Consider the following 16,824-nt stretch of genomic DNA (forward strand, 5'->3'; position numbering starts at 1 on the left):
TGTTTCAGCCTCTCTTACCACCAAAAGGAACGGTACTGTAGAGATCACCGATGTCACCAGCGCATACTGTCTCATCAACCCGAAGAATTGGCCATCAATTCTCTTATCTCCTTACATTACCTAGTGTTTTAAAGGTGAACACTTTTACCAAATAACAAAACTAGCTAATCTTCCTGTAATCACATTTTGCCTGGGACTTTTTGGTGAAGTTTCTCTGAGTAAACCTACTGTATGGTGTTCTTCTCCTGGATGGGTGGTTTTCATGTGCACCACGGTTTGGCTGAACATGTCCACCGATCCATCAGCTGTGGCTCATTGCCCACTGCATGCCGTTTTCCTCTGTGTTGTTTACCAGTCAAGGCAGGACTCACACTCCATCCATCAGCACAGGGGCTGGACAAGGGGACAGAAAATGTAAACAATAAAAAGTAGTAGTAGCCATCGTGAACAGTTTGTGGGTTTCTTTTTTGTGATGATTGTACGGTTTTGCATTTTGTGTGAATGAATGACTCCAGCCACAGTGGAGAGAACAAGTATTTGAAAACCTGATTTTGCAGGTTTTCCTACTTACAAAGCATGTAGAGGTACACTTCAACTGTGAGAGACGGAATATAAAACAAAAATCCAGAAAATCACATTGTATGATTTTTTAATAATTAATTTTCATTTTATTGCATGACATAAGTATTTGAACACCTACCAACCACTAAGAATTCCAGCTCACACATTCCTGTTAGTTGTTCTCTAAGAAGCCCTCCTGTTCTCCACTCATTACCTGTATTAACTGCACCTGTTTGAACTCGTTACCAGTATAAAAGACACTTGTCCACATACTCAATCAAAAAGACTCCAACCTCTCCACAATGGCCAAGACCAGAGAGCTGTGTAAGGACATTAGGGATAAAATTGTAGACCTGCACAAGGCTGGGATGGGCTACAGGACAATAGGCAAGCAGCTTGGTGAGAAGGCAACAACGGTCTGGGGCTCCATGCAAGATCTCACCTCGTGGGGCATCAATGATCATGAGGAAGGTGAGGGATCAGCCCAGAACTACACAGCAGGACCTGGTCAATGACCTGAAGAGAGCTGGGACCACAGTCTCAAAGAAAACCATTAGTAACACATTACGCCGTCATGGATTGAAATCCTGCAGTGCACGCAAGGTCCCCCTGCTCAAGCCAGCGCATGTCCAGGCCCGTCTGAAGTTTGCCAATGACCATCTGGATGATCCAGAGGAGGAATGGGAGAAGGTTGTGTGGTCTGATGAGACAAAAATAGAGCTTTTTGGTCTAAACTCCACTCGCCGTGTTTGGAGGAAGAAGAAGGATGAGTACAACCCCAAGAACACCATCCCAACTGTGAAGCATGGAGGTGAAAACATCATTCTTTGGGGATGCTTTTCTGCAAAGGGGACAGAACGACTGCACCGTATTGAGGGGAGGATGTATGGGGCCATGTATCGCGAGATCTTGGCCAACAACCTCCTTCCCTCAGTAAGAGCATTGAAGATGGGTCGTGGCTGGGTCTTCCAGCATGACAACGACCCGAAACACACAGCCAGGGCAACTAAGGGTTGGCTCCGTAAGAAGCATCTCAAGGTCCTGGAGTGGCCTAGCCAGTCTCCAGACCTGAACCCAATAGAAAATCTTTGGAGGGAGCTGAAAGTCCGTATTGCCCAGCGACAGCCCCAAAACCTGAAGGATCTGGAGAAGGTCTGTATGGAGGAGTGGGCCAAAATCCCTGCTGCAGTGTGTGCAAACCTGGTTAAGAACTACAGGAAACGTATGATCTCTGTAATTGCAAACAAAGTTTTCTGTACCAAATATTAAGGTCTGCTTTTCTGATGTATCAAATACTTATGTATAAAATGCACATTAATTACTTAAAAATCATACAATGTGATTTTCTGGATTTTTGTTTTAGATTCCATCACTCACAGTTGAAGAGTACCTATGATAAAAAATGACAGACTTCTACAATTATTTGTAAGTGGGAAAAACTGCATAATCGTCAGTGTATCAAATACTTGTTCTCCCCACTGTACGTAAATGTGCTGTTGATTCATTCGACTGTTAGGGGTCGAGCAGGAAGTGTGACAGTGACTCATCGTTCCCATGACAACCCAGTAGGGTCTACATGTCCAGCGGGTACTGTTACCATCCGCCCCAGCCCACCGTGCGCATCACCCAGATCGAGGTGTGCTCCTTCACCAAGGATGACGACACAGCCACGGGCGCCGTGGGAGTTCTGACCTATGACCTGTTCCACATGCACAGCCGCGTGTGCTCAGAACGCATGGCCGTCATGTTCTCCGTGCCCTATGACTACAGAAGAACTGAACTGGCTGGGTGTGGGCGTCTTCGAGACGGCATGTGTGTGTGACAAGCAGCAGTACAAGCACATGTATCAGGAGAAGGACTTCAGCAACTTCGCCCGTTCAAAGGCCAGTGGATCTGGGGTGGAGTACAAAGCCAAGAATGTGGATCTGAGAGCCTCCGTGTCCAACGTTGGTAAGGCCATCATTAAGGTGGAGCTCTATGATAAAATGGGGCCACAGTAAAATGTAATCCAACTGATCTGTTGTGCCGACTTACAGACAGAGGAATTGTTTTTGCATAATCATGTGCTAGATATAATAACTACATTAACAAGCTGACATGATTTATGTTACTGAATAAAAATAAAAAAATCTCAACTGGAAGGTTTTACGCTACTGTCTCATTTTTCCCAACACATTATTCACTGGCTATTTTCTGCACCTCTACATTAAAATCTTAGAACTAGTGGGTTCAATCTACACAAAGAATAGCTCTGAGAAACTAAGTGTCAAAGATTTCACATCCCATATTAGAATTTATGTAATAATGTCTTCTTTCATAATACAATAAGATCCTCACCACCTTACTGGATTGATTTCCTGCCTGTTGGGCCCTGTCCGGGGCCTCCCCCGGGTAGGGCCACAGTGTCGCCGGACCCCCCCGTCTCAGTTCCAAGATCTTACGCTGCTATATTATTGTGCTAGGGGACTAGGGTCAGTTCTCCTTCTCCACAATAAATCATTGTTGATATGAGGAATGCATTTTCTGAATTTTCCCAGTCTCCTCCCGTTTTAAACTTTAGGAGGACATGAGGACCTAGTCCACACCTGCGGAGTACCTGGTTTGGGGGGCCCGTTGCTGTCCCTGTCCAAAGTCCTCCTGGTTGTGTTGCAGATCAAGACGATACCTGACGATTTCAGCCGCCACTGTGCTGACACCTCTCCCCTCCCCCGTGTTGTCCCTGTTTTCCTAGCCACTGAAATTCAACACTACGGTTGTTTGTTCCTTGGGTGTTTTGTAAAAGCACTTTGTGACAACTGCTGTTGTAAAAAGGGCTTTATAAATACATTTGATTGATTGATTGACAAAAAAAATCACACTATCACAATCATTAAACATTTGTGGATTTTTACTGAAATGTTTGTGTGAGTTGCTTTAGTGATAATATTTACCATGTACTTAAACACTAATTCAAATGATTTACTGTAACTACACCGGTAAATATCATGCAGCATTCTATAAGGTTACCTGGCCTGGTCAGTTTTCAGTGATTTGGAAACGAAAATAGCGGCGGCTTGTGTTTTCCAACGGTTCCAGCCGTTGTCCCTAGCAACCATATGTCAGAGTTGACATGGGCCCCTGAGTGCCCTTTGACTCCGCCCAACGCTCCCATTGTCACGATTTCAGGAGGTTGCGTAGCAGGACACAGGCGCAGAGGCGCAGAAACAAAAGGCTCTATAATTCCAATGACTGACATAAAGCTCTAAACACAACAACCGTAAAACCCAGCAATGACTGACAAAACACACTGGGGCAGGAGGAACTTAAATAGGGACATAATGAGGGGGCAAACACGTGAAAGTGATAATGACAAAGACAGACTATGTACAAGAAAAAAGAACAGAACATGCTACATTCAAAAGGAAAAGCAAAACCCAAACAGAACAAAAACATAACCTAACACCCATCTTTTCAACCCTGTTCTATCTCTCCAGCAAATAATTTAAGAAATACCCTGAATAATAGGAAAGTGGGACACCTCCACAACTTAAAATATTTTAATTTATTTATCGGTGTAGACTGCTTTTATGCAAGTCATAATACCATTATTCTAGTGTGATTCTGTGGCTACTGGTTATCAAAATGACTTATTGTCCTGTTTAATTGATATTTAAATGAACTCAAATGAACTGCATATGAGATGAAGGTAACTTTTGTCATGTCTGTATTAACTTGTTCAGCTCATTCAGTGTCCAGGCTGGAACAAAATTCTAATAAATTCTTCAGAACTGTCAAGCATCCAGGCACACAACCTATCATGAGACATTGTGGATCCTTCAGTGATGGATCCCCAATCGATCCCTTCTTGCATAATCTACCTGGATAAACGTTGCAGCGACCCATTACTGCCTGTGTGTGTGAAGGGTGTGTCATTTTTACCTTTTTTTGGGGGGGGGGGGTAATTAATTTGGTTGGTAACCTCCCTCCAGGTGTGTTTTAAGAAAACAGAAATTGGAGAGAACACACTTTTAAAAGTACTTCACAGGTAAGATATTCAATATTTTTCATGACAATATGGACTATCATAGAATTAGTTTCACTGGGAGTTTCATACAAAGTGTAAGATATATGAAATACCATTCCCTTTTGTTCCCTTTCCGTTATAATTTTGAACACAGTAATTATTTCCATTTGGTAACCATACGGTCTGATGAATATTAATAGATTCATTAGTTGGATGTGTGAATGTATCAGGGCTGATTACATATGACACATCCGTTTGATTGCTATCTGTTTTCCGTTCCAATTAAAGTGGAGATAATTTTTTCCAGGTTTCTCTGCTCTAAACTGGTGATTGCACGGTTACTTAGTGATGCAATTGAAGAGCCAGGTTTTCCAGTGAGCCGTAATTCTTGAGAACTGTCTTGAAATCTTTTGTATTACAAAAAGCTCTCAAGCTTTTCTCACAACATTCTAAACTAACTGTGAATGATTCCTGTGAATGATTCCTGTGCGTGTCTATGTGGCTAATGAGCACTAGCAGTGTCAGAATGTTTTGATTTGTTGGGGGATCTAAGTCGGGGCTAGGTAAGATAAGGTTTGGTAAGATGAGGCTTGGTAAGACGGGGGTAGGTAAGACAGGGCTAGGTAAGATGTGGCTAGGTATGACTTGGCTAGGTAATACAGGGCTAGGTAAGAAGAGGCTTGGTAAGACGGGGCTAGGTAAGATGGGGCTAGGTATGAAGAGGATAGGTTAGTCAGGGCTAGGTAAGACGGGGCTAGGTAAGACGAGGCTAGTTAAGATGAGGCTAGATAAGGCAAGGCTAGGTAAGAGAGGGCTAGGTAAGATGTGGCTAGGTAAGGCAGGGCTAGGTAAGACGGGGCTAGGTAAGACGGAGCTAGGTAAGACGGGGCTAGCTAAGATGGGGCTGGGTAAGACGAGGCTGGGTAAGACGAGGCTAGGTAAGACAGGTCCAGGTAGGACTAGGCTAGGTAAGAGGAGGTAAGACGAGGCTAGGTATGACGTGCTAGATAAGATGGGGCTAGGTAAGATGGGGCTAGGTAAGACAGGTCCAGGTAGGACGAGGCTAGGTAAGAGGAGGTAAGACGGGGCTAGGTAGGACAAGGCTAGGTAGGACAAGGCTAGGTAAGACATGCTAGATAAGATGCGGCTAGGCAAGATAAGTCTAGGTAAGATGGGGTTAGGTAAAACGATCACTTCCTTACTGTGGTTTAAATTTGAGTGACACACCTCATCAAAAACGATCACTCGAAACATGACTGTCGGCTTAACTGACTTGCATCAACATGTCCCCGAATCATTCCTGTGGGTGAAAATGGGGCTACTAGGCAACTTTTTATCAGGTTGCTTTCACTCTGGCCTGGCGCCGCCAATGCTAACAGAGATGGAATGTGATCTTATTCAGACAAACCTTATGTTACGTTACTGTGTGGTAACAGATAGTGGCCATCCAACCCAAACACCAAACACACTCTACACTCTACAAGTTTATTTCATAAATACCAGATTCCAATATGGCAGATGCCGCTGAGTCCGTGGTAGCTAACCAGAGCAGCAAAAGGAACGTGACCATTGAGATCACCAACCTAACCAACAATGATTTACTCTTAAACCCAAGGTAAGGGCAGGCATACTATATCTAGCCAGCAAACTACTAGATGAACATTGTACAACTAAGGAAATGTGTAGGGCTCTAATGAGTGTGTGTGTATATATATACAGTGGGGAGAACAAGTATTTGATACACTGCCGATTTTGCAGGTTTTCCTACTTACAAAGCATCTTCAACAGGGGCCGAGCCTGCGATGCGTCGCTGTATAAAGAAATGTATTACGGGAAGAACCAGCAGGGTTTCATCAGAGAGGAGGCAAACGGCTCAGGGGTCAGCTAGGAAGGAAACTACCTAGACATCAAGGCCACCCTATGTCCCCTATGGGCAGGGCCATCATGAAGGTGGAGGTTTGGGACAAGCTGTTCACTCCCACCCAGCAGGCCTACTAACGGCATCTGCACCAATGGCACCGCCGAATGTGTGGCGAACTGGCATTTGCCCCAGTACTTATCACTTTCAGCTCAGAGGAGTATTGAACGCATTCAATGTATCTTCTATTATAAATTAAAAAAAACATTTTGCAACAGAAAAAATATATGTGAATATCTTTTGCAATTGAACAAGTTGATAAAATACTTCTCCAAATTTCAGCCTGTTTACTCTGTTGAATATAACACGCTACCTTAAACGTGAATGCACCTGTCAGTCACAGTGATCTTCTATTTACAGCCAACTTGGCCCCAGAGGGAGAGCATTAACCATGCCTCGCCTCTCAACAATTGACTTGATTCTAATCGTCAGAATCGAGTCAGTGCAGAAGGTTGCTAGCTACTTTCTTTACTCACGCTCCCCTATCACATGTCTTCTTGTCAGGTGAAAATGCAGTGTGTGGACATTTTATTAGTACAAAAACAAGGTATGTCAGACTCCTCAAATGGTCCCTTATCACAATAGAATAATAATATCCATTACTGACAAACTGCTTTTGTTACATTTAGTAGCTTGCATTTGTAGCTACTACATGTTAACTAGAGAGCTAGCTTACATTATTAGCTAGCTAGGTAGTATTATTTTAAGCTCACAGATTACATTTGTTTGCCGCAGGAAAAAGACAAGTACAGATTAAACAATATGCTGCTGCTACCCTAGATCTAATTAAGTTCCTGAAAAGGTTTGGTTCTTTTGAATTCCTGGCTAGGCAGCTGGTGTGATGAGAAGCAGCATGGCTTGGCTGGACATGTTTGAGAGGATGCTTGTATTGATCATCGAATATCCTGAGCCTGGTGAGCAATAAGATTACTTTACATAACATTCATAACTACAACTTTGATAACATGCAAGTGGGAACATTTGGCAAAGTTTCACTGTGGTAATGTTCACCTAAATAACTACACAAACCTGTATTCATAATAGTATAAATGTTGAAATATATGTGTCCATCAGTTTCTAGTAGATGGACCACAGTTCAAGAGACCGTATTGTAGTTCAAATATTGTTGATTCAGAGATCAACAATCATTTTAAATAATTTTGCCAACCAAAACATTGACAGCAAATACATATTGACATATATTAAAAGAATGTGTGTAGTAACAGGAATGTGTAGGATAGCCTTTACATTTTTAATCTTGTCATATGTAGGAACATGATATGATCAGTTGACACAATTACAAAGGCAGAGCTTACATCCCAACACTGAAGTCAAATGAAGTTTAAATTTTAAATACTAAAAATAAAGTTTACGGTCATTGTTGGGTAACGGTTAAGGTTAGATTTAGAGTTAAGGTTAGAGAAGATGTTATGGTAATAGCTAGGGTTTAGAGTTGAGACAAGCACAAACCTGAGTAAAGCTGTCCTCTCAGAGTTTAAACCCAGTTTGAAATATAAGCACCTCCCTCAAAATTGAGGAACAAGCCACCTAACTGCTGTGATTTGTGTGATGGAAAACACCAATCTGCGAAGTCAATTTGTATTTAGGCCTAGTATTTAGGATAGAATTGGATCATTTAAATTGTTTTCTTTTAAAATTATCTTATTGAATAAGTAACATATTTTGTAATTTAAAACACAAAATTAAAGGGGCAACTACAATGACAGACACCAGTGATAATTGAAGATACCCAACGTCCATAGGTCAGTTCATACAATTTCAAATAATCCTTGAAAGCTACCAGAATTGTTGAAGATTTAATGGCTCACCTGGTATGTCCTTCCTTTTCAACCCTACTAGTGCTGTAATACACTTCTGTTGAGGTGTGCCTCCGTGCCAAAATCCATCCATCTGATGTTACTACCCTGCCAGCCTGCTTAGCCTAAGTGCCCAAAGTTTTTACGATGACACCTGTCGGAATCTCCAGGGACTACCTTTCAATAAATGTGCTTAAGAACACAGTTTAGTTTGTTTATGAATGCAGGCAGCAGCAATATCTTTTCTTTTCTGTGGAAATCACTGCTGTGTTTATCTTTCAGCGGCCTCCTCTTTCCACCTCCTCTGGAAATGTAAATCAAACAATGACTCACCAGGGGATGGTGATGCAGAACGTAGCTCAACAACACACCGGCAAACGTCTCTGTTTGTTTTTACCAATGGCAATATCACTGTGTGGAATGCATTATTAATATCATTATTTTTGAGGAAGCCACAAAAAAAGTTGGATACTTTTCCCTCTAATGATTGAGACTGGAAAGACGACACAACAAGGAGATTTAACAAGATACAATGATATGAAGTCTTCCTCTGTGAATACCAGCATTGACAGCATGTTACAATGCAGCATGTATGTGCAGTGGAAACCCTTGTTGTCCGCGCCTGGTTCAACCAATTAAACCATACCGTCCCTCGCATTTAATCAACCCCCCCCCCCGCCCCCCCACACCGTTGTTCCAAAATTCTACAAGACGTTCTGAGCCGGTTTGTGACGTACTTCCTCTTGAAAAGCTCAACTCTGTCAGTATTAAACCTCAGTTGAAGACGAATCGTTGAAAACGGCTCTTCCCAGGACTAGGGCTTCTGCCTGTCGTACTCATCGTCTCTGAGGGTGCCTAGTGCCTGATGGAGGCGATGGCGGAAGGCCAACAGGAAGCCTCTTTTTCCCCGGCAGATATCATTCAGAAAATGCCCATACAAAGGAGAAGCCACTATGCCTTGCATTAGCAGTCGGATAATTCTGGATCCCTAACCCTGTAGTCGGAGACATGGGTAATTCCTGACATGCTATACAATATTCAACCACGGCTACACAATTGGAGTGTGGCACAAGCACCGCACACCGCCCTTCATATGCTAATAGTCCTGCTACATCTGTAAGGATGCAATCATTAACCTTGTAAAAAAAAAATAAGGGCACTACTCCGAGAGGAAGCTGCATAAGCTCTTAAAATCACGTCCCAGCCAGACGTCTTTAGGTTTATAATGGCAATTCTATTTCCAATTCCAATTCAGCGTTTCTAACAGGCACGTTGGATTCATTATGCTTCAGCTGCATTAGCTGGTTACAGCCACAAAGAGGCCTTGATCAAAGGTTCCTCTTGACACTGTAGCATTTGCATAAAGTCATAACTAGCTCTATTTATGCTCCATCTCAGAAGTGATGTTGGGAGTTGGATTGAAACAGCAAGCGAGCCCCCCATAAACAAATGGGGCTCCCGTGCCGCGTTAAAGAGGGATTTGGGATGTGAAAGCTTTTAAAGGGGATAAACTACCTGACTCTTTCCACATTCTCCCTCTTTCAGTCAGCCCCAGGTTTTCGGTCATACATCTGCCGTACTTAAGCTGGCTTTCATGTAATATGTGACATGCATTTTTGCATATGTGTGTATCTCTGCCTGTGTTTTAATGTGTGGGACTTTTTTTTGAGTGTCGGTGTGTGTGTGTGTGTCTGTGTCTGTGTGAGAGACAGGTTGTCTATTTGTCCCCACATTTTTTGGACAGGTTGACGCCAGGAAAATTAGATTTCCAGCTTAGGGTTTAAACCAGAATTTGGTTTAAGGTATAACTTATTATGGCATAGTGTTAGAATCGGGGTCTCTTTTTAGATTAGGCATTGCTGGTTTGGCTTTGGGTTAGACGTTAGGGCGTAGTTAAATTTAGGCATTACAGTTAGGGTAAGATTTACAGTTGGGGTATATTTTTGAGTTAGGGAATAGGAAACATGGATGTCTGGTCTGGTTTGTGTCTGTGGACAATAACATAACACAATACATCCAAAATCTTAGAAACCTTTTTGTTTATAAGGCAAATTAAGACAGATTTAAATCACACACACTTTTATTTTTGAGATTCAACCAATGAATGCTGAACCGTCCCCAATAGCTGGTGTTTAAACAGTGTTGAAATTCTGACACCTATTTGGTGGAGGAAGAAGAGCTGACCACTTTGCCATCCACCAGCTCCTCAATCACCGTCACTATTTTAACTGGGCTGGAAACTCCACCTGACATGACAAATATTGAGAGAGAGATAGAGAGAGTCAAGAGTGCAAGTTAGCCTTCCGTAAACACCAGCCACTAGATGAGGCAGCGTGAATTGGAAACACCTTAGTGTGTGAACTTTATATTAATGACATTAACCTGGATAATAGAAGTGTGATGATTCATTGTAGGGGATCGTGAACAGACGGATCAAAGCAGATCAAAGCGTCGTTTTTTTTTCATTTACCTGAGCTCTCGGTTTTAACTGAACTGAGATTGGACTGGCCAACTATTGTGTTGGTTACTGCAAATCTACAAAAAAAAGTAAAAATCCATCAGAATTGTTTCAAGTGAAAAATACAAATAACATAAGACAACATTTCCTTTCCCAAACTGTGTTTGATTTTATCCCAGCGTTCTGTATAACTGTAAGGCATTTTGGAGCCATGTTTATCTATGTTGAAAGACTGGCACCTAGAGGCCAGCCAAGCTAATGACACACAGCTCTACCTCAGAACACAAAAAGTGAGCATTTATCACAGAACGAGTACTGCCCTTTGTTTCACATGACATAATTGTAAGCTGTCGTTGAAGAAAATCCCAACATCACAAGTGGAGGAAGTTCCGATAAAAAGAAAACAAATGTCAGCGTAATCAACCAAAGTCCTCAAGATGATTTCCAAGGACACAACACCCTAAGGACAACCATTATCAGAGAGAACTTTTTTTTGTTAGTTACCATTTGTCTCGTTGCTCTGTCTGTAGTTGTTTGTTATGTATGTATTGTAAAGCGTCCTTGGGTCTTTGAAAAGCGCTATAAACATTTAATGTATTATTATTATTAAGGGTTGAGTCAGCTCACCCGGTGTCTCCTCCTTCCAGCAGCCTGCGGTACTCCCCAATCTCCATCTCCAGACGGTTCTTGATGTCCAGCAGGGCCTGGTACTCCTTAGAGCTGCGCTCCGTGTCGGCCCTGATCTGGGTCAACTGGCTTTCCAGGCCCGTCACTGATGTCTGCAGACTGATCATCATAGATCCGTAGCGGGCTTCTATCTCCGCCAGGTTTCCTTCCAGAGAGGCCTTCTATAATGGTGTGGCCAGAGACACACAGAAATCTGAACTCGAATTCTGAATTAATAATTGGTTAAGGCATACACTTTGTGGCCATAATTCTGGATGTCATTTATATTATCCACGCATACTGCTGAATCTCTCTGACAGATAAGCATGTGGCTCCTCCCCGCCACTTCGGATTTGAGATCAGATGAATCATATGAGGTAGCGGTAGCAAATGTCAACTTGTATTTGACTCAGTGTTTTCATACATATCTGCTTTACTGAATATCCTTTAGCAATAACGGGGGAAATTAGCATTACTGGGGGGGGGGGGGGGGGGGGGCGTATGATGTAAATGTGTCTATTTCTATCATGTTCAAACCCCAGTCATCCTTCTCCATCATGTGACAGGTAAGACACAGTGAGACACTGTGCAGTGGGTTCTGGGTCTGCCATGTTGTGTTGGGTCACCGTACCATAGACTGGAGTGACTGGAGCTCCTGTTCCAGGCTTCTGGAGGTGGACTGGCTGCTCTTCAGCTCCACACTGGTGGTCTGCAGGACCTCTGTACTGGAGCTCACCTCCTGCTGAACAACCTCAGCCTACAGAAGACCAGCGCAAAACAGGTCACAATCAAACTCATTAATACATATTATGTAATAAAAGGATTTGTTAATATAGGGAAAGATGGTCACTGTGAACGCGAGTGTTATGTTTGAAGATCATTGGCATTATTTCTTGAAAAGAGATTTAATGTTAGGAACATCAACACTGCTATTTTTTTATTAGATACGTAAAGGTATGAACATCTATACTGTTATATATTGATTTGAGATGTAAAGGTATGAACATCTATACTGTTAGATATTGATTAGAGATGTAAAGGAATAAACATCTATACTGTTAGATATTGATTAGAGATGTAAAGGTATGAACATCTATACTGTTAGATATTGATTTGAGATGTAAAGGTATGAACATCTATACTGTTAGATATTGATTAGAGATGTAAAGGAATGAACATCTATTCTGTTAGATAATGATTAGAGATGTAAAGGTATGAGCATCTATACTGGTATATGTTGGCCTATGGTCCAATAGGGGAATAGGGGACTTTTTAAGGTCTGGTCTGTGTTTGCCGTTACCTTGTTGTTGAACCAGGCCTCCGCCTCCCTTCGGCTCTTTGCCACGATGGCTTCGTACTGCTCTCGGATCTCAGAGATGACGGCGTTCAGGTCTTGGGTTGGGGCAGCGTCTACCTCCACCTGCACCTGGCCGCTCATCTGGGCACGGAATGACACGGTCTCCTAGGAAACAACAACACCGACAACAACAGTTCCGTAACATATTAGCCACCTGATTGGTCTCAAATGGAAAACCGTTTAACACTGGACATTGCCTTGACTTTGACAGGTTGGAGTTGACCAATACGCTACAGAGGATACGGTGTCCAACATCAGTGTAATTCAGTGTCTCCCAACCTTTTTCAGTTACTGTACCCCCAAAATGTTTTTGCACTGCTTTCAGTACCCCTGAAGTACCCCCTCATGTTAGTTTCACTAGTAAGTCTATGGTGTCATGAGTGTTTTCAAGTACCCCCTGTGGAGAGGCCAAGTACCCCCAGGGGTCCTAGTACCCCTGGTTGGGAACCACTGGTGTAATTCACACTGTGTCCTCATGGTGGACCCACCTCCTCATGGTTCTTCTGGATATAGGCCTTTTCCTCCTTCAGGTCCTCCAACTGCATCTCCAGGTCACTCTTGGATAGAGACATCTCATTGAGAATCCTCTTCAGCCCCCCGATGTCAGCCTCCACAGACTGGCGCATGGCCAGCTCGTTCTCATACCTGCAGACACAGCAGTGTTATTCAGTCCTGAATGCTGACTGGCAGAACACCTTGGTATTTACAGAATATATACAGTCAGATCGGATATGTTTTACTATTCTAATGAAGTTGGAAACCAGTTTAAAACAGTGAGTGACCTCAGAGATCAGGGATGGACAGTATGTACTTTGCCCTGGTGTATTGGCCACAGTCCCTCATGGGCTTATTTCTTAAGAATATAGTACAGTAATACTATATGTTTATTTCAGTTCCACAGGTGTGTCTGTTAGTTTATGGTGTTAATGATGACCTCTTTATGACAGAAAAGCCGCTTTAGGGTAGCTTGAAGAAACTCTGTACATTTTCCCAATTAATTAGTTGCTCATATAGGTTAGACTCACTTCATTCTGAAGTCGTCAGCAGTCAGTTTGGTGTTTTCCACCTGTAGTGCCAACCCGGTCATTGCAGTGCTGGCTGTCAAGAACTTCATCCAGAGGGAAGTATCAAGTGTCAGGTTATACTGTCACTCCAGTGGAGACATTCCTCTCACATTCATGATTAAATCAGTTGCCAAGGTAACAGTGTTAATATGCAACATGTATCTTTCAGTGTGAAAAAATTTTCAGGCAACATTACGGTTTTGCGCTTGTTCAAAAGTATTTGGCTGCTGTAGTTTGGGACAAAGACTGAAGCTGACGTGCACTCACAAGGCAGTAAAACACAGTTCAGTTAATCTGCACTTGTGACTTTTTGTGCATCTGAACTCTTTTGGCCACCACAGTAGCCTACAGTGAGAGCCTACCTCAGAGCGGAGCTCGGCGATTGCTGCCTGGTGGGAGCTGAGGTCCTTGGGGTCCACCTTGACATGGCTCAGCCCCCACTCCTTGATTTGCAGTTCCAGCTTGGCGTTCGCCTTCTCCAGGGTGGCGACCTTCTCCAGGTACGTGGCCAGACGGGTGTTCAGGTTCTGCATGGTGGCCTTCTCGCTCACCGGAATGGACTCCCCTCCGCCAGCTCCGCCGTTCATGGAGAAGCCACCGAAGCTCGTTCCTCCTCCAGCACCACTGCCACCGAACCCAAAGCCCCCGCCCGTGGAGCCGAATCGGCCCCCGCCGGCAGAGGAGGAGGAGGCGGCATAGGACATTCGAATGCCCTGACCAGCGCCTCCTCCGTACACACTGCGAGACATCCGGGACCCACCCATGCTGGAGAAGGAGTCCCCCACGGAAGCTCCAGAGCTCCACCCGGCGCCTCGGCTGGAGAAGGTGCTGCTGCGGCTGGAGAAGGTGGTCATGGTGACTGCTGAGTGGGAGAGGCCTGGTCTTCAGCAGAAGATGCACTGCAAATGGGGTGCGGTTGTGGTCCCACTGTGACAGCCATATATATATACCCCCTCCAGTGGGTGGGGTACTTGAACCTGACAAGGAGGAACGATGTTGACGGGTGGAATGCGCTGACTGGGGTCTCCACCTAGGGCCATCTCTGTATTATCATGTTCACTGTCACACACTGTCTCGCTTTCTCACACACACACGCGCGCACACAGACACACACACACACACACAAGCATGCAAGTCCAGACGTGCACACAAGAATGCCGAGGTCGTAGCAGGCCTCCGGTGTTTCGCATGATATATGGCAGGGGTCTATAACAGGTCGGTCGTGACCTGCAGGTAGCATAACTTTGCTCGTCAAACTATTGCAAAGGTTTGTTACATTTTTACATGTTGCCAACTGTCATAAACAAATCGTACAGGTTTCAGACTGGAGGATCCCAGGTACTATTTAATCAACGGAACATAGACAGTAACCTGCCCTTATTAAGGCATTATTAAAATGAATAAACGGACACATTATCTAGTACATAATTTCCATCAGCAGTACAATTGTCCGTCTGTCTCTGTCTGCTTGTTTGTCTGTCTGTCTTTATCTCTGCCTGTCTCTTTGTCTACTTGTCTGTCTGTCTCTCTGTCAGTTTGTTTGTCTGTCTCTTTGTCAACGTGTCTGTGTGTCTCTCTGTTTGTCTGTCTCTGTCTGCTTGTTTGTCTGTCTATCTTTATCTTTGTCAACTTGTCTGTCTGTCTGTCTCTCTGTCCGTCTGTCTGTCTGTATCTCTCTCTCTGTCTACTTGTCAGTCTGTCTCTCTGTTTATTTGTCTGTCTGATTGTCTGTCTGTCTGTCAGCCTCTCTGGCTATATCTCTGTCTGTATTTAAGTCTGTCTCTGTCTGTATCTCTCTCTCTGTCTACTTGTCTGTTTGTTTCTCTGTCTACTTGTCATTCTGTCTCTCTGTTTACTTGTCTGTCTGTATTTATGTCTGATTGTCTGTCTGTCAGCCTCTTTGGCTATATCTCTGTCTGTCTCTCTGTCTACTTGTCTGTCTGTGTCGTGTGCTGCACAATGCACAGAAAATGTATGAATTAATGAATGTGTATGTATTAGTATTGATAATAAGGATAGTTATAGCCACTGTAAAGGTGATGTCCTGTGTTCGTGGCTGAAAAGGTAAAGATTGACTTGTGGCCTCCAGGTATTAGTTGTTTGGGAGAATGAGTACTAATGATGCCAGGCTGGTGTCAGGGAGGTTGGGGTTTGTACTAGCAAGATTGCAGTTTACATACTCAGCTGTGACAGATTATTTGGCTGTATTTGTAAGTGTGATGATTCTCTTTTTTCCTACTAAACTTTTAATTTGACTTTCTGTTCAGTGTTGTGTGTTTTAAAGATTCATTTGGAAAAATATACAAACCTGGGCAATGTATATTAGGAAGTATATCCTTTGAATCAATAGTTTGTTATTATTACAAACCTTGTCACGAAATGAACTGCCGCATAAGCTAGAATAACCTAGTGACCTAGCCTTTCAAAAAATATATTTATATTCTAATGTAATATAATAGTTGACTTAGAACATCCAATTTGGATCTAAAGCCTGAAAAAAATAACTAAGAATTACATAATTGGGAAAATATGAAATATTTTTCAAGGGAGGAAATCAATATTGAGTCTGGGGAAGTTGAAGAGGCAAAGAATGTGCCAGTTTGCAAGCAAGGAAAAAACCCGTAGCTTGTGACATGTTTCACAAGTTGCTGTCCTGCTAGACACGGTTGTGTACTTCTGACCTATAACGATGCAAGGATTGTGTGAAATGTGATCAGGCATTTCTCAAGATCATAGTATAACATCCCCTGTTGCCGTGACAAATACACTGGAAAAAAAACATAGCAGGAATATGTACATTGTTTGTGATTTTGTACCAACCCAAGTATTCATGAATTTGTTCAAACTTGAATATTTCACCAAAATCTAATGGTTTACAGGCTAACTTTTTCATAACTTAGAGTAATTCCACAGATATTTAAAACAAAAGGATTTAATAGCGTAACCAAACCACAGGACGTGTTAGATGTGACAGGTATTA

General features: G+C 43.0%; 1 protein-coding gene across 1 annotated transcript; it reads right to left on the bottom strand.

Annotated features, from left to right (window-relative positions):
• Positions 1 to 10,321: 10,321 nt before the first annotated feature.
• LOC105013237 (keratin, type I cytoskeletal 13-like) lies at positions 10,322 to 14,775 on the bottom strand. Its single transcript, XM_020050637.2, has 8 exons — positions 14,207 to 14,775; positions 13,806 to 13,888; positions 13,269 to 13,425; positions 12,724 to 12,885; positions 12,055 to 12,180; positions 11,385 to 11,605; positions 10,770 to 10,834; positions 10,322 to 10,545 (listed from the first exon to the last, which is right to left on the bottom strand). The coding sequence occupies exons 1-8, from the start codon at positions 14,696 to 14,698 to the stop codon at positions 10,457 to 10,459; spliced, it is 1,395 nt and encodes a 464-aa protein (XP_019906196.1). The 5' UTR covers positions 14,699 to 14,775; the 3' UTR covers positions 10,322 to 10,456.
• Positions 14,776 to 16,824: the final 2,049 nt, after the last annotated feature.

Source organism: Esox lucius, chromosome 11 (genome assembly GCF_011004845.1).
Source record: "Esox lucius isolate fEsoLuc1 chromosome 11, fEsoLuc1.pri, whole genome shotgun sequence".
NCBI lineage: Eukaryota > Metazoa > Chordata > Actinopteri > Esociformes > Esocidae > Esox > Esox lucius.

Coding starts and splice junctions, on each gene's coding strand:
- LOC105013237 (XM_020050637.2), bottom strand. CDS start 14,698: ATGACCACCTTCTCCAGCCGCAGCAGCACCTTCTCCAGCCGAGGCGCC. Junction 13,426..13,805: donor GCTGACGACTTCAGAATGAA/GTGAGTCTAACC, acceptor CTGTGTCTGCAG/GTATGAGAACGAGCTGGCCA. Junction 10,835..11,384: donor CTGGAAGGAGGAGACACCGG/GTGAGCTGACTC, acceptor TTTTTTTTGTAG/ATTTGCAGTAACCAACACAA.